General features: G+C 36.6%; 3 protein-coding genes across 8 annotated transcripts in view; all 3 read right to left on the bottom strand.

The window, feature by feature from the left end:
- LOC128895721 (uncharacterized) overlaps positions 1 to 2,948 on the bottom strand; it is a 9,323-nt gene extending 6,375 nt beyond the window's left edge. Inside the window, exons 1-2 of one of the 2 annotated variants that reach the window (XM_054158574.1) lie at positions 2,701 to 2,948; positions 402 to 636 (exon numbers count right to left, since the gene is read on the bottom strand). In XM_054158574.1, the coding sequence (XP_054014549.1) occupies positions 402 to 610 (209 nt within the window). In that variant the 5' untranslated portion in view covers positions 611 to 636; positions 2,701 to 2,948. Of the gene's footprint in view, positions 1 to 401; positions 637 to 1,655; positions 2,254 to 2,700 lie in introns of those variants that run through there. The other variant, XM_054158572.1, reaches the window with a different exon arrangement.
- Positions 1 to 8,550, bottom strand: part of LOC128895722 (dnaJ homolog shv) — a 25,313-nt gene extending 16,763 nt beyond the window's left edge. Inside the window, exon 1 of the mRNA XM_054158576.1 lies at positions 8,540 to 8,550. The gene's annotated coding sequence lies outside the window, so the exon portion shown is untranslated. The remainder of the gene's footprint in view (positions 1 to 8,539) is intronic.
- LOC128895718 (G protein-coupled receptor kinase 1) lies at positions 3,131 to 21,884 on the bottom strand. Of its 5 annotated transcripts, none has more exons than XM_054158567.1 (16): positions 21,358 to 21,492; positions 18,262 to 18,326; positions 16,330 to 16,406; positions 13,485 to 13,558; positions 13,281 to 13,382; positions 9,936 to 10,010; positions 9,779 to 9,840; positions 9,636 to 9,687; positions 7,665 to 7,856; positions 6,857 to 7,164; positions 6,584 to 6,758; positions 4,731 to 5,108; positions 4,587 to 4,641; positions 4,355 to 4,503; positions 4,135 to 4,227; positions 3,131 to 4,043 (listed from the first exon to the last, which is right to left on the bottom strand). In XM_054158567.1, the coding sequence occupies exons 3-16, from the start codon at positions 16,391 to 16,393 to the stop codon at positions 3,885 to 3,887; spliced, it is 1,938 nt and encodes a 645-aa protein (XP_054014542.1). In that variant the 5' UTR covers positions 16,394 to 16,406; positions 18,262 to 18,326; positions 21,358 to 21,492; the 3' UTR covers positions 3,131 to 3,884. The 5 variants fall into 5 exon arrangements, with proteins under 5 accessions (XP_054014542.1, XP_054014543.1, XP_054014541.1 ...); XM_054158568.1 differs by lacking the exon at positions 21,358 to 21,492 and adding an exon at positions 18,799 to 19,070; XM_054158566.1 differs by lacking the exon at positions 18,262 to 18,326 and having other exon boundaries at positions 21,358 to 21,884.

Genomic DNA, 21,884 nt, shown 5'->3' with positions numbered 1-21,884 from the left:
TGAAAAACGAAACTTGACCATCATATCTCGTTAAATAACAAAGTGAACAAAAATTCCTTCTCGCTGAAACATGAGGCCCATTTTTACCATGCAATTTCCATATTTGAAATTTTCCATTCGGCCGATAGTTTTGGAGTTAGAGCGCTGTATCACCGAGGCTGGGACACCCTGTACAATAAACGTAGAATAGATTAACTGGTGTGTGCGGATACAGGTGCTTTCTTGTGTTTGAACAAATGCTAATCTTTGTAGGATATATGATTACGTTAACGAAAGTATTTATCCAGCTGTGTCTGGATAACGATCTTTTTTTGTAATCAAGACATATACATACCAGTGACAGTTATCATAGAAGGATTAGACGAGCGAGTGAAGGGGAAGAAATGTAATTGCACACTGACCTTAGATTCTTGTACATGCTACTATGAACAGCTAATCCACGCTTGTCGAAATCGGTTTCGTCAGTGTAGACCCAAGTCCCGCCGATCTGGTCGGTTTGCTCGAATAAAGTAACACTATAAGTATCCAACTTGGCGGCCGTATGACGGGCTACTACCAATCCGGCTACACCGCCACCTACTATGGCAATTCTGGTCTTGCTGCTCGGCATATTTTCTACAGGAGTTTCCTTGGTACCTAACAAAACGAAAGGAAGTTAAGTACCGTGACTCGTTGCGTTGTGAATTTAACCCCTTCGAACCTAAGCATACATTGTAATGTACATTACATTTTATTGTACACAATATTTTATATATTAAAAGAAAAAATAATTAATAGGTTCAGCACTGTTAATGATCGTGTCGGTTACTTGACCGCGGTCAGGGGGCGAAGCCCCCAAACTACGCGTGCTGCAGCGCGCCACGCAGGTGTCGAAGTACTCAATTACTAACGAGGACACTTTATAAACTCTATAACAGTTAAAACTTCACTAATTTTACACGTACAAAAAAAGAAACTCGATACAGCCTTTCGGGAAGTTATTGAAAAGCACTGTAATTATAATTACCAGACTGCGGATCTTTATGCAAAATAAAATCTTCGCGAATCTAAATAGGAATTAATTTTATTCTGCAAATATCATAACATGAACTTTACTTTTAATCTTTTTTTTATATTCTTGCATATTGTTTGCATTTTGTAGTTTCTTGCACGCTCAAATTTCCTATAAATGCATAAAGATCCGCAGTCTAATAATTACAGTTATTACGATTATTCCTTAAACTTTACACTTATTTACGTTTCAACACTAGATTCCGTAAGTTCGGTTTTATACACTGCTCCTTTGTAACAAAGATCTTGACCAGGTGTTACAAAAAAAATCGTCTTTGCCAACGCACATGGATGAAATTAGAAAATAGAATTTTTCTACAAGCAACAGCTACCAAAAACAGTTACGAATTAAATGACATGTTTGAACTTAGTGTAAACATTCGTTGAAAACTACTTATAATTCCCGGGAAGCATTAATGAATATTGGTAGACAATAACCACATGTTACGGTTTTTAATGTCATCAACCGCATGGATTTCTGATAAATCTGACGCAACTGCTACTCGAAGTTGAGATGAACTTCTTTGAAAGTCAATTGTTCGGATAAATTGCGATAAGAATTGTTGACAGAGAACGTGTTCAAAATATTGAATAATCCTACGTACGGTATGTAGAATTTTAACACTTCGTCTAGTTCCTGGTTCCTCGACGAATAACGGAAGCAACGGGAGGTAATGAAGTAAGAAGACAAACTTGACGAATATCTAATTAATTACAATATTTTAAGACTCGTCGCGAAGACTTTCACTTCACGCTTGAAAATGGTATTCGGTAAGGTGGAAACACGCGGCGACTATCAACGCGAATATGTGTGTACGTATGTTGGGTGACGCTAATGAGCGCGATGCACTAGAAGAAAACTAATCCCGAACCGACTCGGTTAGAAGTTGAATTAAGACTGTCCACCCGAAAGCAAGTTGCTTGTTGCAACGGCGTCGGTGGCCAGTTTCCCCTCCGATTGGTGGCTTACGTAAATACGGGAAACATTTCTGCAGAAATCTCACTTCTTACGACGAATGGTGGAACAAAAACGCGCCGGCCGTTTTAAGAATCCCTCCTTGGATTTTCGCTTGAAAATAATCTATGTTTTTTGAAAAAAATGTAGCACTGATATTCAAGTCAACTGTAGAATACATTATTTTTGAAATTTAAAAAAATCCTTTGACACACGTTTGAATGTCACTAAAGCCTTATGACATATCCAAATTTATATATAAGATATTTGTTCATTATTTCATGTTCATATTTATACATCAATTTGTTTTTACATAATAAGTACATTTTGTACCTTCATATTTGTGCATTATTTTGTAGTCTTATTTGGAGCATTCTTAATTATACGTCATTAGAGTCACTCCTGGAAAAATTCCAATGACGTAAATTAGAAATAATGAGAATGAGGTGGTGTTTGTATTTGTTTTCGTTGGGAAAGCCTCATCAATGCATAGATAAGATTCTAATCAAAATATAACGAGAAAATGATATGTGTACTTTGTTGTTGGTTTATGCTCGACTCTTCGTTAATGGCTACAAAGTTGACGAAGTAAATGAAATATTATTATTATTATTATTTTCTTTTTTCTTTAATAGCGTAAGCCGATGTGTTCAATTAATCACTTTAATATTTTTTCATTATGTTTACAACCTCACCACAAATCCTCCAATTGTTGTCGTATGGTCTGGCTCCACTAACGAATCCGCCCTGACGACTCGACTTGTTGCTACGTGCAGCCACTTAGCCTCCGCTATAAATCGCTAGCCATCGACGCTGAAGTGCGACCCATACCGCAGCTGTACTGTTGATACCGCAACTGTACCGTCGAACCGTAGTTGTAAGAAAACCGTAACCGTAATATTATTTATTAGTCGTAAGAACTGTGGCTGTAAGACTGATAAAATATAAGATTCATCAGAATTGTACGAATTACAACAAATTTTACAAGAAATCAATCTGCTCGGAGTCACTGTACCGTGAAACAAACCGGAATATGTACATTAAAAATGAATGTCTTTCACTTTAATTTACTTATCTTCCTATTATGGTCATAGGATCAAGTAAAATAAAGAAATATATACAAGATTTGCGTTCGTCGCACAATTTTATTGCCGGAGCAAACTTACCTTACCTACTCGAGCGTACATAATTATTACAACGATCTTCGGTTGGCTGCCGACAATGTAAACTTTTCGATTTTTTCTTCGTTCTTCTCTATCAACACAATAAATAAACGAGTTTGCGCACGTGTCATCATTATGTAACGACAATATAAAATCGTTCTGCATTCATCAATAAATTAAGTAAACGAGTGGTATAGAACGGTGAAGAAGTATAATCAGGACCAGGTTATACCTCGTATTGATATAACAATAATACACTACTGGTTGCATTTACCGTGTCCTTTCTCCGCGCGCGCGCGCGCGTATGCGTGTCCGTGTGCGTGGGTGGGTGAGTGTATGGTGTACGTGTTCGTGCGTTCGCGTGCGGATTTCGAGTTTGAGAGTGTGTATCGATGGACATTATTCAGTTGCTAGTTCCTACGTCACATTGCACATATAGCTAACGTACAAATATAACGTCGTGACGGTTCGTACGACACTACTTCCTAGAGTCTCTATACAGAGCGACGCTACCCGTCGTTCAAAGGGAGATTCTTTGGAGCTGTTTTGAGACCTAGATACTTCTGGTTCCGTCCACAAGAAGTTGCCTCCCGATGCAGTCCTCGCTGAGAATTCATCTATGGTCTCAGCATTGACTTTCAGTATAAAAAAACTTGTTGCTGCTGAGGGGCAGTGGAACTGGAGTATGACGCCGGAGTGCAGATATTAGCAATGGGCTAGTTGCCGTTCGTAGAGCGCTGCATCGGTGGAATCACCGGATCCCTTTCAGTTCCGTAGATCTTGCCAGCTTTCTTAGCCATGTTGCCCAGCATCTCCATCGAACATTTATGCGCGGATCTTAGCGATAACGCCCATTCCTTCAGACTGATTTCGTCCTGAAAGAATAATTAAATGTTAATTAATTATGTTATAAAAATACAAGTCTACATTCTTGAATTTCCAAGACCGTAATATAAATATACTTACGGGATTCGTAAGTACTATTTTCACGTCTCTCGTGCGGACGACGATACATTGTTCCCCTTTCACATGTTGTAGCTCCGCGCTGACTTCTTCAACCTAAAAGTTAATTGATACATTTGTTAGTAATTGGAATAGGATTAAAATAGATTTATATTCTTAACGACATTCTAGAATTTGACTATATGTCGTATATATCTGACGTATTATTTCCTTATTTATTTACCTGGTCAAGAAATACAAGTTCAGGCTTCATCGTGGACTCGGGATGCAATTCCAACCGATTAGGGTAAAGTTTCGCATAACGCGTTTGCCACGCGCTAGCGAAAGGACCGCCTAATTTCTTAATATAACCATGTAAAATGCAGTCCGATCCTATGACGAATAATTCCAATCAGTTCCACTCTGTCAATCTTCGTTTACAACTATACGCTTAAATTAAGTAATAATCTGTTTACCTTTCTCATCTGTGTCGAACCGTTGTTTTTGCTTCGCTTTCTTTTTATTTTCCAACTACAGAAGAAGAAGAAAAAAGAGAAAAATGGTTAAACTTAACACGTTACATGAATTGGAAAAATACTTGATAAGTTGGTGATTCGTACCTTGTCTGCTTCGTTATTGATTGTCTCGAATACAGTCTCTGCCACCTCAGCCTGCCACCTTTCAGAGATGGTTAGAGGGAAATTTTTGTACAGGTCTTGATCCACGTCTGTTAACTTGATACCCTTTGTATCCTCTTCGTCGAAGGAACCGATGTCGAAGGCGTCTGCTGCGTTTACTTCGCCCCGTGGTGGTATAAGTGGTGGCGTGTATTTCTGAAGATAAACTTGTTGCCAATCAATACCACTGAAAAACGGATGCTCTTTTAATTCATCAGCTCCTGCCCCCCGGCAACCGAGTCTGTTGTTAATATCTCGTTGTAGTAAACCTTCCAAGAGTGAGCGCAGCTCTCTTGAAAATGTTTCTGGCAGCTCAACGTTCTGAAATTATTTCTGCTAATTAATATTACCAACAATTCACTGTACAGAAGAAAAACTACGCACTATTATCTGATACGAACGGTCAGTTTATCTATCCGTAATAAATAGTCTTCAACTGTATTATTCGTACAAAAGTACCTCTCATATTGAAAGTATATAGGAAAAAGATGATAATAATTCAAATAAACATAGTTTCTATAATGATATTACATTTAAACGTGTCGACCCTAAAATATACAAAGTACAAAAGGAAAGATCAGTTAATTAAAAGTATCAATTATTAAAGTAATTACAAATTTTTAAATTCGTAATTCAATTTTTTAAAAATATCACCTTATATGAAATGACAAGACGAAACTGTTTTATATTTACAGTTTGTTCATTCGACGTTTAATTTTAAAGGTGATGTACATAATGTTTCATGTAATCATCAATCCAAGTGAGTTTACATGTACATAATGTTTTTTACCAATTTCTTACAGCGATTTATATTTTAAAATATAATTAATCTTCAGGAAAAAGAACTTTGATGTATTTAATTTTTATTCTTGAAACTACAAGTCAGGTCAATAAACTGTAGGTAAACATGTGATGGGTGTACACCGGGTGCGGTGGACGTGCTGTATTCACAGTCCGGTGTATCCATGGTCGAAGGATAAAAGTTTCAAATTTGCTTACTCTGCGTTCACTTACATGGTATATGTACAAAATCCTTGCGATGACTTATCGGTCGAACAGTCGGGCCGGTTGGTTTGGTCGATCGGTCGGATCGGACGCGGTCGTTTGGCTCAGCGACAGCTGCAAGTGTGGAGCCGCTCTGGTCGCTCCTATGCAACTGCCATAGTAAACTGCAAACGTCGTAGTAGTTCGTTTGACTCTACGGCCGTATGGAGTCACTCTATTGTGATGGCCGAAATTTCATGTTCACGAGAGCATAGGCTTGAGCTAGGACTGGCCGTAGCCAGCAGAGCGCACGCTACTCGGGTGCTGTGATTGGTCGGTGATTTTCGTTAATAATTCAAAAACGAAGCACCATCCGACATTTATGGAAAGGAAATTGTGGTTCAGAATCGTTTCAGTTACCCCCCATTCTTACATTAATTCTGGGACACTCTGTATATCCATTTCGTTCCCCGATTTGCACCTGTGTGCGGAACGAATGAAAAGGTCGACTTCGTTGATGGCTCGAAATAAGGCGTTACAAACATTAAAAAGTTTCGTCTTGTCATTTTCTATAAGGTGTCATCTAAAAAAAATTTATTTGAGGAATTTTTAAATTTTGCCCATTTATGCATGGGCTCCTGACTTTGATTCGTTACTGTATTCCGATATGTACAGTTGAGTTTTGTATGGACAAATATATTCGTCCTTCGCAGGCAATGGCAAACATTCTTGGAAGAATATATTCGTTCTCCGCAGTCAAAGGGTTAATGAAATGTAACAAATGACAATTTTTAAAATACAGTAATACATACCTTGGTTAGCGTCATGTGATCTATTTCGTGTTTATCTTTAGTTTTGGGTTGCCGGAACGGACTGTGGCCTTTCAACAATTTATGCAACATACAGCCAAACGAAAACCAATCGGCACTGGAATCGTAGGTAACTCCTTTCGAAAGCACTTCTGGCGCCATGTACCCATGAGTTCCACTGAAACACGAATATTTTTCATTGATGAATACTTTTTACGCAAACAGCAAACTTAACTCGAATACGATTCAAATCTGCGAACGATAGATTGTACTTACACACTTGCGTGTGGTTTCTTCTTTGAGAACTCACAGGCTAGTCCTAGATCCGATATCCTGACGTGGCCGTGTTCATCCAACAATATATTCGCAGGCTTCAAATCCCGGTAAACGATGAATCTGCGATGCATATGCTCTAGTCCTAATATCACTTCCGCCGCGTAGAACTTCATTTCTCTTTCGTTGAACACACCATGCTGGTTGAGATGATAATGAAGGTCACCACCGTTCATTAGATCCAAAATGAAACAAAGTTTGTCCGGTGTTTGGAAGGCGTATGTCATACAGACTATGAATGGACAATCCACCTGGAAATCGCGAAATCACGATTGTAATAAGGTCGTGCCTAAAGCCTGAACTTTTTATTTACGCTACGCCGCCGCGCCGAACTCTACGCACCATGGCTGAACATCTCTTTCGAGTTGATCTTTGTGGAATCAAAAGTAGGAAATAAAGAATATAATACTTTAACAAGAAAGTCTCGCGACTGCTTTAATACTATTTTAGCCAATGTACTATTTCCTTTCGTCCCTATGATTCTATAGGGTGTCTCAAAACTCGCGTAGGAGCCGGAAATGGGGGGTAGCTGAGACGATTCTGAACAACAATTTCCTTTGCAAGAATGTCGGTGGAGGCTTCATTTTTGAATTATTAACGAAAAACACAGACCAATCACAGGGCCTGATTAGAGCGCGATCAGCCGCGAGAGCATAAGCTCAACCCAAGACTGGCTGGTTTGCGCCAGGTTGCTGCGTAGCCAGCTGAGACGATAATGTTATAACTTTTGCATTTTTAAAAAAAAGCTTACTCCAGTACTGACTGCCGAAAGCATTATCCTTTCGTTGAGTGCTAAAGTTTCGCCTTGTTTCATTTTTATACGCTTCTTGTCGAGGCACTTCATAGCGTACATTTTTCCCGTGTCTGCTTTCCGACAACCATATACTTCTCCGAAACCACCTCTGCCAATAATGCGATGCACACTAAAGTCGTTCATTGTCAACTGAAACAGTGAATTACCACAATAAATATTAAAAACAATGAAGAAATGCATAATATATTTTTATTCCATTTTATAGAATTTTATATAGGACAGTTCTATATAAGTATCTGTTTAATGCAATCTTATCATACGGCTTTAAATGTGTACGTTGTATCTGTTATTTTTATTGATAAAATAGTTTAGTAGAAGGAGGCAAACTCTTTGATCGAGATAATGTTTTCTCAAAATCGCAGTTTTCAAAATATTGTATTAGACATATATACATACATAAATTTAAATATATTTAATTTTTTCATAATTTGTTATATTCAATTGGATAAATATAATACAATTAATAAATGTATCGAATATACGAATTAAATTTATTTAACAAATAACTAGATATAAATGAAATCGACCAACCTTTCACTAATAATGAAATATAATATTTATATTTTTGTACATAAAAAAAAACTAGTTAATGACATTTTAATAGGTCCCGCACAAATGGTATTATACATACAGATAAATACAGTCAGTGTAAGAAGTGTTCGTACAGTAACCAATTTAAAATTGAATGAATAAGAATAGAAACAAGAGGTTAACAAAGTTTTATTATGAATTGGCTCCTGTACAAACACTTATTACACTAACTGTATATTGTAGCATACAGTAGAGCATAAGTGATTCTAAAATCTTTAAACGGAGTTGATACTGTAGTGTTTTGTATGGTATTATCAAAATATTTATATCGTTGTTTTATTCTTCCGTTAATTACTTTAACAATATGTCTAACTTTTGTTACTAGTCGACATTCATTTACCTGTTCTGTTATTAATATCATTCTAGAAGTGTCTGCAAAACTGGTATTTTATAATTTTACTTATAAATCCTTTTTCTGTAATAGCGTCCGTACAATCTCGAAAGCTGCGATCTACAACCAATACGTCTCCTACATCAAAACTTCTTCAGAGATTAATCTCGAGATGCTCTTTTAAAATGATAGCATCATTTTTATTTCCGGAATATGGTCCCCAAACGTTCATTATGTAACCATGTCATTACAGCCATCAGTTGTTTTATCAGATTTTGATGTTTATGTAGTACGGAATACGTCTTTTGCTGAAATGAAAATTGGAACTCTTCTGTAAAAAAAAAATGTAGGTACCATCCAAAAGAAATCTCGCATCAAGAAATATCTATCTACACTTGAGTTGTAAACACTTCGAACCGATGACAAGCGTAGGTATTGTATTCGTACGTAGCCTTTAAAATTATTTTAGTACAAAACTATCATCTAATGAAGTAAAGAGCAGAGTAAAGTACTTATTCTTCGTGTTTATGTCGTTAAATATCTTATTTTTATCACTTTTTATGAGTGTCAATTAATATCTTTTTTTTGAGCTTTATCTACATAAAATATAAATATATACTTTCATCTATAAAATAATATTGGAGTTGTTCTATTTCATGCTAACATTTCGTTTGTTTTAACGTTATTGTTTATAGCCTTTTTTAATCATTTTAGCAATAAGTTATTGTGAGTTTATAATTCTCTTATATATTATTTTTTAAACTACTAATGAGAAAACTGCAGGTTCTAGTTAAGAAAACATCTATGATCTTATAAAACATTTTATCTCGATTAAGAGGTTTTCCTCCCAGAACAAAACTTCTTTTTCTTCTGTTTCTACTTTATGGAAAACTATGGAAATATTTGAGATGACCATGCTGAGGAAATCGATCCTGTGTAATTGCTACGGTGTCTGTATCAATTAGTACGCAACAGCGTGAATTTACCTGCATATTTAATTCTAAGTTCTTCCATTGGCAAAAACGAGTGTACTTCTCGCTGAAAATATACAACAGGAATTCTTAAGAATTTTCCAAGCCACAGAAAGGTGAGCTGCGGTTCGTCTTTCTTTCGTTAGTTGACAACATACCTCTCCAGGAATTTCTTGAATGGCTCTCCCCTTAAGTGAATAAAAATTTCTTCGATATATGGCTGCAAAGATAATCGATACGGTTCAATCGTATTGATACAGTACAACCAAGTTGTTAGCATCGTTAAAGTTAAGCGTGATACAAAATTGTACTAACCTCGAATAAATTAACCGGAACGTCATTTTTCACTAGATAGTTGTGAACATGGGTTACCGCTTCCGTAGAGTATTCCTGAAACAAAAATGATTTAAAAATTAAGTAATGCTGTTAAGTGCTGTTCTGCATCCAAAAGGGAGGGTTAAACTTTACTTTGGCGGATTTAAAACTTTTAAGCTTTATGTTTTTTTTTTTTACATAACCCTGTAGAATTTGGGCGAGAAATAAAATTTTTTTTTGCATAAATCGAAAGTACAATGTTTCAACAATGTGTACCAAAAATAGCATCGCAATTAAGATTGAATAGATTAAGGCTCAATGTACTATATCAACGGATACTTTGTCCTTTCACGGACCACTAGTACCGGCTCCTTGGTGTTGTCCCTGCTAATCTAAAGATCTTATTACAAGTTCGCAGCCATTAGCTCGCTATTAATCGCGACGAAGTATTGTTCGTCACGAATAATACCGATTACCAGGTCTCACCACGTGGAGGTTGCTGCGAGTGGAGACCCGGAGATAGAAGGATTCAAGTTCCTTCGATCTCCCACTACATAGAGTATACATAGATGTATAATCTACATAGAGTATACAATCGACGAGTTTAATACTAAGTACGAAACCATAGAAATCAAGGAAAACAGACTCCCTTTGATTTCCATGGGACTGACCCAGCAAGTCTGCACGGTAAATCTCACATTACCTTTACTCTTCCCTTTAACTCTTTGCTGCACAGGAATTCAGGTCATAAAATAGACCCATGTTGCACAGGAATTTTATTGCGTTTTAAATCAAACAAAATTGTTATATTTTTATTAATAAAGGTATCGCACCTATCCACATGCAGCTATTGCAAAATTTCGAGGTGGGATTAAAAGTGTCCCACCATGCATTACGGTCCATCGAAAAGGTGGGACACTTTTAATCCCACCGTACCCCAAACAGTTAAAAAGGGAAAGTTTTCAATAATTGTTTGGCAGAGTCAGACTAGGAAGTCGAAAGAACTTGATGTCTTTCTATTTCCTCCTTTTCGTACTTAGTTTTTAAGACTGTAAATGGAGATCGAAGGAACCTTGTTTCCTCCTATTGCCTTCTTCGCGTACTTAGTTTCTAAGATTGTACAGAGCGAAATCAAAGGAATTTTGTTTCCTTCTATCTCCCTCCGCGACGAAAGATTGTTCGAACGATCCTAATGGATCCAATAGCGAGCTAATGGCTGCAAACTTGTATTATAATAAGATCCTTAGATTTATATTAGCAGGAACAACAGCAAGGAGCCGTGGCTGGTATTAGCGGTCTGTAAAAAGAACAAAGTATCCGTTGGTATAGTACACTGAGCCGTTCTTCGAGAACTCGATGAACAATTTCGAAATCGTTGAATTCGACTCGCCTGGCGCTCTTTCTTAAACTCTGACCGGTCTCACAGAATTAATTTTAATTTCGTTATTTCAATTTTAATTGCGATGCTACTTTTGTGATATATTCTTGAAACATTGTATTTTTTAGATTTATGGGAAAAGAAATTTGATTCTTTCAACCCGTCACAGTGGAATCCCGTTTTACAGAATAGTGAGAGGAACTCGCGCGTAGGTAGTTCCTGTCAAATGTCTGTTCTTGAAAAAGACTGCCTTCACAGTCCCTGGCGCAGATAATTATTGATCGTTCGCTATATATAGGTATGACACACATAATATGATATCCTCGGTGATGTTTCTCTAGCAATGTTTTCAAATTAGTACTTGTTTGTGTTACGATCATTCTATAAAAAGTGCTGCAAGCTGAATTTATATTACGAACGGCGCATAGTTATTTCGGTACTGTGATATCAGGTAGATTGTTCCAAAAGTTAGGGAAAGCAAAAGACAGTCACCTACCGATTCACGAAGGCACACGCGGTCGAATGCGAACGACATAAAGTAAACAGTGTTCCACGCGGGTGGAACCGCGGGGCACCGCTAGTTGTATATAAACATGGACAAAAAAGGAGCCAAAGGAAAGAATGTTCACGCTTCTCGATCTAAAAAAAGAAAATCTCAAGGAAATCCGTATAGCATTGAAACAGATATATCTTATCCCACCACGTCGACCAGGAAACTCCAGAATAAAAAAGAATCTAGACCACGTTATCGTCTTCGGTTCATTTGTATACAGCATTTTAAAATTCTTTGAAAAACCTTCAACGCGATTTCCTCGTGACCATATTTTTTGAAATGGTTGCCATGATATCTCGAGTTCTAGTCGACTTAATTCAAATCACTAACTACATAATCAAACATTCATTGTGCTATTTATTTTTATAGCTTCGTTGATGTTCAAGAATTCCATTCAAATTTATTTGCTTTGATATGACTTAATGTTCGGAATTAATTTTGTTTGTTCTTCAATGCGAAGCAGTGGCACGCCCATATATGGGTGACGCGGCCATCAACGCGTTAAACAGAGATTGGATATATCGATGAAGCGATCTCGGTATCGTTTTATTTCCAGGTATCCTGTTTGATAATTTGTTTACAGAACCGGACTGTGGCGGGATGTAACCTAAACAGTCTAGAGAGATGAGATGACCATGATTTCCTTTAGGGTTTCCTCGCTGTTCTTTCAGTTAGTCGGAACAGTGATCGAGACGAGTAAAGAGAGCTTCTTCCGCCGTATAATAATAGTCTAGTTTTAATTAAGGGTGCGCAGAAGCCAGAGCCAAACTTCGAGTTGACTTCAGCGATAGTTGCGGAAAAAGTATGAAACTTCGGGACGAAGACAGTGCGATTAGGCTAGCATGAGTTTTTTTTTCCAGGATATTGAAGCAAAGAAGCAATATTTTCTAATGATTCCGGTTTTAATATATTCGTTACACTTTGGCGGATGCGACTCCAAGGCTTGATTTTGCAATTTAGGCCTTGAAACTTTATAAACAATAAAAGTACGTTTGCTATCTTCATTTTATTGTTTATAAAGCTTTAAGGCCGAAATTGTAAAATCAGGCCTCGGAGTCGCATCCGCCAAAGTGTAACGAATATATTAAAACCAGAATTATTAGAAAATATTGCTTCTTTGCTTCAATATCCTGGAAAAAAAAACTCGTGCTAGCCTAATCGCACTGTCCTCGTCTCTCCTGCAATTGTTGTATTCGCCCTCTCTGTCCTTGTCCCGGAGTTTCCTAGTTCTTTCGCAACTGTCGTTGAAGTCAACTCGGAGTTTGGCTCTGGCTCCTGCGCGCCCTTAAAAGTATAAATACAATGTCTACAGTTATTTAAAACACCCATTTCCAATATTGTCCTACTATAGAGTATCCAATGAATTTTGGTTGCAAAAATACCGACGATAAAATTCCGAATGAAATTTACTCACATGTGTATGCGCTAGTAACTCCTTCATGATAAAGTTGTCGTATATCTCTCTGGCAAGTTTTCTTCTTTCTTCCGGGCATTCCAGCTTCTCGTACGCCTTGATCTATAACGCATAAATAAGAAATTCCTTATGGAGTTGGATGGCGTCGTTGCGTGTCTCCACACTATCGGAGTTTAATTAATGTGTATAAGGGTTAACACGAACCTCTTCGTAAAACCTAAGTTGCGGAATCGGCTCCTCCGCCACATTCTCGCAGAAGTCTTTGAATAAGAGGTAACCTGAAAGTACAAAATGAGAAAGAGACGATATACTCGTTGATCGGTAAATTTTTGTTCGCTTTCGTAAAGCCACCGTTCTGTTCGAAAACTGGTTAACGACTACGAAGCGAACTGGCTGAGCCGTAATTCGTAGTACACCCGAGCGAGCTGTGACTCTACGTAAGATAATAAGACAAAAATGTCAAAAAATCGATTTTTTAGTTTGTTCAACTACGCAACCGATCGAATACGGTTTAAATATTCTGTATTCAATGACCCGTTGTCTTTGTCCGAGGTAATGTTTATTATAAACATCGAGAACGGTGTGGTTGAAGCAATACGAAACATTTTTACTGATTGTTCGTCATCTGTACCTTATTATTTCATACAGTGCCACAGTGCACGGTAAGATTTCAATTTCTAACAAAGCAGATACTTGAAAAAAGGAAAAATATTAGCATTTCAAGTTTTACAGAATCCCGAAGCATTCTCATCTCTAAATTTTTCAAATATAAAAATAACCTCTCGGTTTATTTGTTCACCGAGCGTCAATTCTTCAACCGTGAAGAATGGTTTTGCTGTGATTCCGCCTGTTATTGCTACTGTAACGGCCCTATCGCTAGATGATTGGAGACTTGTATCTATTATTCACGGCAAAAGTACTTTTTCCTCGTTCTGTTAGTAAGGGGTACGTGTATATGAAGTAAATAAATGAATTTCAAGACAAATATTTACTCTTTCATTCGTTTATTAAACATATACATAAGGATTTACAATGTCATTAATTACTTCATTTTGTATAATAATCAAACAAACTTTTACAGGTGACCAATGCAATGGTACCATAAGTTCAGTAACTGCTAGCTAACGAATCGAAACGTGTAAGCACAAGTACCTTCAAGTGACCCCCGCTACACGAAATAAACGAATATTAGTTTCATTATTTGCCGTTCGAAGAAACTAGCTGCAATACTAGCGAAATGTCGGAGTATCTTTACCCAAAGAACACGGTTTATATCTGAAAGCCTCAGTTAGTATTAACGAATCATCTATCTCTATATACATTGTACTAGTAAAAAGAGAATGTAACTCTTCGTGTTATAAAGAATGAATGTGCTATGCAGAGTAGCGGAGAAGAATTTTAAACGATTAATTGTAATATCGTTTATACATCTATCAGACAAGTAGACCTTCCTTATTTGGCCTCGGTCGTCAAATGTAAACGATGCAGATCTTTTGATATTTTCATTCTTCCGAGTATCTCTTGTTAGACTGAAAATCAACGTGTCGCATTTCCCGGCATTGGCGCACAGTTGGACGACGCTGTATAAATGTTGGACATTGAGGCAAAAAATAAACATACAAATTTTAAAACCTAAATACGTTTTAATGAATCTTTAAACCTTTGACAATTATGTTTCATAGTATCGTTACGTTTTGCTTTACTATTTACCTCGTGACATCTGAAATTAGTTACGTTGATCTATTTATCTTTTCTTTAATTTACATTGTAATTCTTGTATTACATGACTTTAGCAAAAGAATGTGTGCACGATATCTAATGTTGGAATTGTAATAATTCTAAAATAAACAGAAAGATGATTTAAATGTACAACAGAACTTTGTTACATTTGATTGTAGAAGTTGTAAATGTTTTATTTAATTATAAAAATCGCCTAAATTCGCCCAGACAAAACTTCGCACCATTTGTTTTTAGGAAGTATGTAGACTATAGCCGTTCACGTAGTTGTTGCTTTTAGTTGCTTCTTTGTCAAAATTTAAGAAACATTTACAACCTCTACAATCAAATGTAACAAAGTTCTGTTGTACATTTAAATCATCTTTCTGTTTATTTTAGAATTATTACAATTCCAACATTAGATATTGTGCACACATTCTTTTGCTAAAGTCATGTAATACAAGAATTACAACGTAAATTAAAGAAAAGATAAATAGATCAACGTAACTAATTTCAGATGTCATGAGGTAAATAGTAAAGCAAAACGTAATCATACTATGAAACATAATTGTCAAAGGTTTAAAGATTCATTAAAATGTATTTAGGTTTTAAAATTTGTATGTTTATTTTTTGCCCCAATGTCCAATATTTATACAGCGTCGTCCCACTGTGTGGCGCCCCGATTATTTAATTGCGCACCAACGCGTTTAATTGCTCAGGTGCTGTGATCAGGACGGTGATTTTCGTTGATACTTCAAAAACGAAGCACCGTCCGACATTTTTGCAAAGGAAATTGTGGCTCAGAATCGTCTCAGCTAACCACCTTTTCTGGTTCTTACACTAATTCTATCGGTTCTGTACGTTTTCGTTAGTGGCTCAGTTCCCTTCAGAAAGAGCTTGAGAAAGGAATGCCAATTTCAACGCGTACTTAGTAAAAATACTATAAAAGGAATGACAACCTGAGGACTTATTTATTAGATCCCATTTTCTAACATCAACAATATACGCGGATTGCGTTCATGCTATTAGCTAATCGTGTTTGTCGTTATGGTACTGTAAGGAAGGAACGAGTCTTCCTTTTTGTTCCAGATTTACCAGGAAAAATTTGGCTGAAGTCGACAGACCTACTACCTAGGTCTAGGTCCTAGACCATTCTCCGTTGATGATCTAATTTCGTAGATCCGAAAATAAAATTCCGAGTAATTCACGTTTCCAGAACTTCGCAAGGTAAATCGAGTGATTTATTTTATTCTCTTAGTAATTCGGATTAACGAAATTTCACGAATTTTCCTTATTATTACGTAAATACAAAGTATACTAGAAAATTCCTCACCAAACATTTGATTGAATATTTTATCGAAGTGAACTTCCTTCTGCTTTTCCAAATACTTGTGCATTACGCTTCTTACACTGCAACAGAAAGAAATACTCGATTGTAACGATGAAACTCTCATAATTACCTGCTTCCTAAAAATAGATGGAAATTAATATTTAAAAAAAAAACAAAAAAAAAAACAAAAAAAATGCACTCGATAAATTTTTTCTTCGTAACAAAATCCAGTTTCGATTAAATATTATAAAGCTGTAATCAAAATATTGTTACCTCTTAGTGACCCACGCATCTCATCGTGTCTACGCTAGGTGTATCGATATTAGGTCTTCGACAACGAGATCTACAGTCAACAACTGTAATATTCGGACACATCGCAATTTTTATTTTGTCGCTTTGTAATTTTGTCTAGGATAGCGAATACAATTAATCGAGAATATAATTACGTGTACAAATTTTTGGATTGTTTAATTTTTCACTTTACACTTCGAGAGCAATGCCCGAAGTAATTTTAACGAATATTAGGTATGAAGCTATAATAAATGAAAGAAAATAGAGGTGCAAAATAAACTCTGTTTATTATCTATATACATACAGTGTGTTTCGTTTATCTAGCAAAGTAAATATCGCGTGACACATTAAAGTTACGAAAAAAATTTATTTACAAAAATTGTTCGGTTTGCGGGGTACAATCATACGATGTAATTTTGTTCGGGCCTGGAATAGTAGGGAGGGGGGATTTCAAAGTCAAAATAAGTTTTTTAAATAGAACTATATATTTTTTTTTTCATGGCCTGACAGCTTTTTACGAAACGAATTCAACGGTATATTACATTATTTAATTTGCTGTTTCCAAACGTTAGAAATTATATTACAAACTTGTAACGTTTTGAGTAGGTAATGGTAGGACATATATCGGGTGAATAACCGTTGAATTCGTTTCGTAAAAAGCTGTCAAGCCATGAAAAAAAAATATATAGTTCTATTTAAAAAACTTATTTTGACTTTGAAATCCCTTCTCCCTACTATTCCAGGCCCGAAAAAATTTACATCGTATGATTGTACCCTACAAATCGAACAATTTTTATAAATAAATTTTTATTCGTAACTTCAGCGCGTCACGAGATATTTACTTTGATAGATAAACGAAACACACCGTATATAAGAATGAAGCCTTGACTGATTACAATCAACGTCCAGGCGAAATCCTTGAACCTAGAAAGCTGAAATTTTGCACACAGAGGTTTCCTTTAGCATGTATACAAGGAATAAGAAAGGATATTTCGAGAATGAATTGTATTCTTGAAGGTATTTCATCGGATTCTGTGAACGCAACTATTCGCAACTGTTGGATTTCGTGTCCTTTGCTGCATCGTGAACGCTTTCATATTCTCTATTATCCTGATTTTTCGCCATGTATTGAACCTCCTTATCTCCATCGTCGAGTGCTTTATAGAAAAAAGTCATTTCATCGCGTAATATATAAGATTAAATTTGTCTCCGCTTGAGCTGATTTGATCGTCGCGATTCATTTTTGTAGAGATATCAAGACTTTTGGAGTAATTAATCCTACCGGAAAGATACAGTCCAATGAGAAAAAAATCAAATGAGAAAAAAAAAACCCATCATTTTGTGTTCCTTAAAATAACGTTTAACCATTAATTTTGTATCATAATCCCCGTTTCTCATATAAAGCAATATAGTCGGCATACTATTATTGCAAACTTTTTACGTTTCGTAATTATTATTAACAAGCTAACGACGATATTGTCAAGTAAATGGAAAAAATCATACATCCCTTGATCATTCAATAAAAAAAAAAATCGAACTTCTCTCGCTGCTCAAATATATTATCTGCTTACAATAGCTTTCTCTTAAAGAACATACAGTACGTTAACCTAATACATTTTTGTTAACAATAATTATTATAAATACCTGTTATGAAAAAATTCTTTGGAAATTAGCTGTGGATTCGCCTATGTTAAGTTTGCCTGACATACCTGGAACATAAAGAGAAAAATCGTGTTACCAATAAAGAGTAATAATTCTTACGGATAAAAAACTGATTATTAATCGTTCAAATTTCCGTTTTGACGAGAACTTTAATTCTTCTAAACAAAAAACATGCGCATTTTTTCCTTGAAAATGCGTAGGTAAACGATCAGTGGCAGTCATTTTGTTAATTTTGTTCTTTGGATTGATTTTAGATGAACGTATAAAAAGTCTCGCCGCAAACCGCTACATATATTAATTAATATGGTAATAACTTTGTTAACAATAAACATTTTGTTTTGAAATTATTTAGTATTATTTTTTTTTTATAAAATATATGGAACTATTGTAAAGAAAGGTTATTCGAAATACACATTTTTTCCACGCCGTTGACTGAATGTACCCCCTCAATAAGATTCTTATATGAATACACATAGAATACCAAATAATAGATACGAATAAAATAGTATGTCATCTAACCTTTTTAATTAAATATAATGCAGTAGGTTTATATCTTGTTACCGCTTGACGCACAATCATCACGCTCACTCTCTTCACTGATCTGACTGTGTTCAGGATTAAGTAAGTTTTTATGCAATATACGGGCTCTTTAATCGCGTGTAAAAGTACTTTATCGTACAGGAAAATTTATACTGTGGTAGTTTAAAGTAACTCCTTAACGCTCAGGACCACCGCCGAAACAAGACTAGATCAGAAAAACCGTACCGATCCTGCGACGCCAGATTTGGCTCCCAGTCGCGCATGCGCGTCGAAAAAGCTGAACGCGCAGTGCTGTAGGTATAGGAAACACCGTACGATCCTATAGCAACGGTTGGCGCCAAAACCACGGAAACCGTTTTTTTTTTAGTTATAAAATACATGTTTTGTCTGTAAAATTATTTCAACTCCCATCCCTACGTTACAATTTATCCATATAATTAATATTATTGCGTGCAAAGAAGTATTTCCTATTTTGATTTATAATTCTATTTTCCCTTGAGGAAAAGCGCCCAAGGGCACCAGTTTTATGGTCGTATTAAATACCTTACTGACTCTACAACCAGTGTGCATGCGCGACAAGGGCCCACGTATTAAATAACAGTAGAGGGGGAATGAAACAAAAGTCGCGGACAAGAAACAACGACGCCACGATTCATGACGTCATGCTAACGGTTCGAAGTAGTTCGAACCAGTTCGAACCTTTGTCGCGCCGAATGTGTTTAGATCTTTTTCACATTTATCGCACCCTATTAAATAAATACAGGGTGTCCCAAAAAAGGTTGTTGTAACACCTTGAAAGGGGTGATTCGGGAGGTGATTTGAAACAACTTTTTCCTTAGCGAAAATGTTGTCCGAGGTTTCGTTGAGAAGACATTAATGTAAAACACTGACCAATCAGACCGCGAGTATGCCGATGGAGCGCGGCCGCCTATCGCGTAGCCTACGCTCAACCGGCATACTCGCGCTCTGATTGGTCGAGGTTTTTTGTTAATATCTCCTTAACGATGGCTTGGACAACATTATCGCCAAGGAAAAAGTTGTTTCAAATCACCTCCCGAACCACTCCTTTCAAGGTGTTACAAAATGTTTGGGACACCCTGTATACTGATTGTACACTAGGGTCTACTTACACCGCCTAATTGCATATCTGGCAATTGTATACAGAAGTTAATATCAACTTGGATTACTGTAAATAGTCTTTTTTTCTAAGGTGAAGACTCTTTTTAAATGAGTCGATAATTAAAATATTAAAACTTATTTTGTTCGATAGAAAAATGAGATACATGTAGTAGTGTGGAATTGTGGAATATGACGAGAGCGGCGCTAAGTTTGTTGGTCTGAAACGATATGGCTATCGTCCTAATTAAAATTAACCTTCTGCACTCGAGAGGTGACTGTGAAGCGACAATCTTTGTTTACGTTAGATTTCGTTGAACCTTAAAATGTTGATAGCAATATCGGTCTAAGTTATACCTAAGTTCTTTATATACGTATATTCTTTTAGGAAGTGTAAAACAGTACATCATAAAATAGCAATAAGATTTCTTTTATCTCAAATTGACTACATTTCCAACGCTAATTCGCATTCGACAATGATAAAGTTATTTCTCAAGTGTTCAAAATGTATTTCAATAGTGAGATTAGATCGAGTAAAGATGAATTTCATTAATGCATCCTGACGAATGTTTTCTAAATTATCGTTCAAAGGATAAATACAAATTTAATATTATTCTACATTAGTTCCCGCATAAAATCATTTTATGTTAACTGTAAGAACTGTAAGAAGTTCGTCTTCTTTGAAGTAAACTGATACCATAACACCTTACGGACTGGGTGTCGAAGGAAATATACGTATGCGCAGAAAAACAGTGAAAGACCGGACCAGCGAACTCAAGCTAGACAAGGAAGGGTATCGAGACAGAAGAAGGGAGGGGCAGGAAACGTGGTGAGGCGTAGCGATGGGCCTAATTCGATCACCATTTGAGTGGCAGACGATCTATGTTAACCCTACCAATCGCTCGATAATGTCAAATAAGAATCGAAAGAAAACAAACCATTAGTCAACCGCGAGTAATTAAATTCATTAAAATTAATAATAAATTATGTACTATACCTAAAAACTAAATATAAAAGCAGCATGGTATCAGTAATTATAAATTACAGATGTACCGTACCTAACAACTATTATTTTTCGTGTTACCAGCTGTCAATTCTTCGTATTCCTTACGATATTAAACCAACGTAACGTCGCATTTGCGATACTGGCTTCTCGAACTATAAATAGGATCTTTCCTATACGCGAGACGGTACGAGTGGATAAGTATCGCGAATATTCTTTAAATATTGACTAAAAAATGAATCCAGTTAAAGCGACGTAGTAAACAATTATATAGAATGCGATGAACACAAATACAGCTTACAAAATTCTCCCGCTAACGCTTGCTTACGAGTGAATCGTTCCCATCGGCAGAATCAAGGCGTAACTAAAGTTGCCTGAACGCGGAAAAAACACGAGAAATTGGCGAAGTATCGACATACCTGGGATCGGGCAGAATAATCTTCTTGCTTGCGCGGGCAGCCGGCGTGCACTTACTCTTCTCCATTGCCATCAAGTAGCTGACGTCGGCCAACACCGCCTCAAGGTCCGCCATTTTCCTCGGTAGTCTCTAAATCTCTCGACGTGTGAACTCTGCTCACCCCGGAGCTGTTTCCTTGATGTCACTGAGTTCACTGTCGCATCACCGGGAACAACGTAACCGACGCCGACATTCTAATCGAACAATGCGTCCACTCAACTTCGCGAGACTGACTGGTCCTTACCAAGGATCTAAGCGCGATTTCCAGCGAGAAGAACGAGTTCCTACCAATTTCCGTGATTCGCAAGGTTAACGATACTCACTGCGAACACGAACACACACTCACCCGCGCAACTCTTCACCGGTTCACACGGCAGACGCGACCTCGATATTCACCGTGTTCATATCGCGGGTTTAACGCGCGAGAACGAATTGAACGTGGAGAAGATCTGCACGCAATCATCCACACCGAACGAACAGAACTACGTA

Source organism: Hylaeus anthracinus, unplaced genomic scaffold (assembly GCF_026225885.1).
Source record: "Hylaeus anthracinus isolate JK02 unplaced genomic scaffold, UHH_iyHylAnth1.0_haploid 5, whole genome shotgun sequence".
Classification (NCBI taxonomy): Eukaryota; Metazoa; Arthropoda; class Insecta; order Hymenoptera; family Colletidae; genus Hylaeus; species Hylaeus anthracinus.
Note: the sequence above shows the minus strand (reverse complement) of the source record. Positions and strands in the feature narration are given on the sequence as shown.

What these genes read in the sequence shown, in the direction of transcription:
- LOC128895718 (XM_054158566.1), bottom strand. Translation starts at nt 21,470, where the DNA reads ATGGCGGACCTTGAGGCGGTGTTGGCCGACGTCAGCTACTTGATGGCA. An exon ending in AATATTCAATCAAATGTTTG is followed by an intron (nt 13,559 to 16,329) that starts GTGAGGAATTTT and finishes TTGTACTTTCAG; the next exon opens with GTTACCTCTTATTCAAAGAC. An exon ending in TTCAAGAAATTCCTGGAGAG is followed by an intron (nt 9,688 to 9,778) that starts GTATGTTGTCAA and finishes GTATATTTTCAG; the next exon opens with CGAGAAGTACACTCGTTTTT.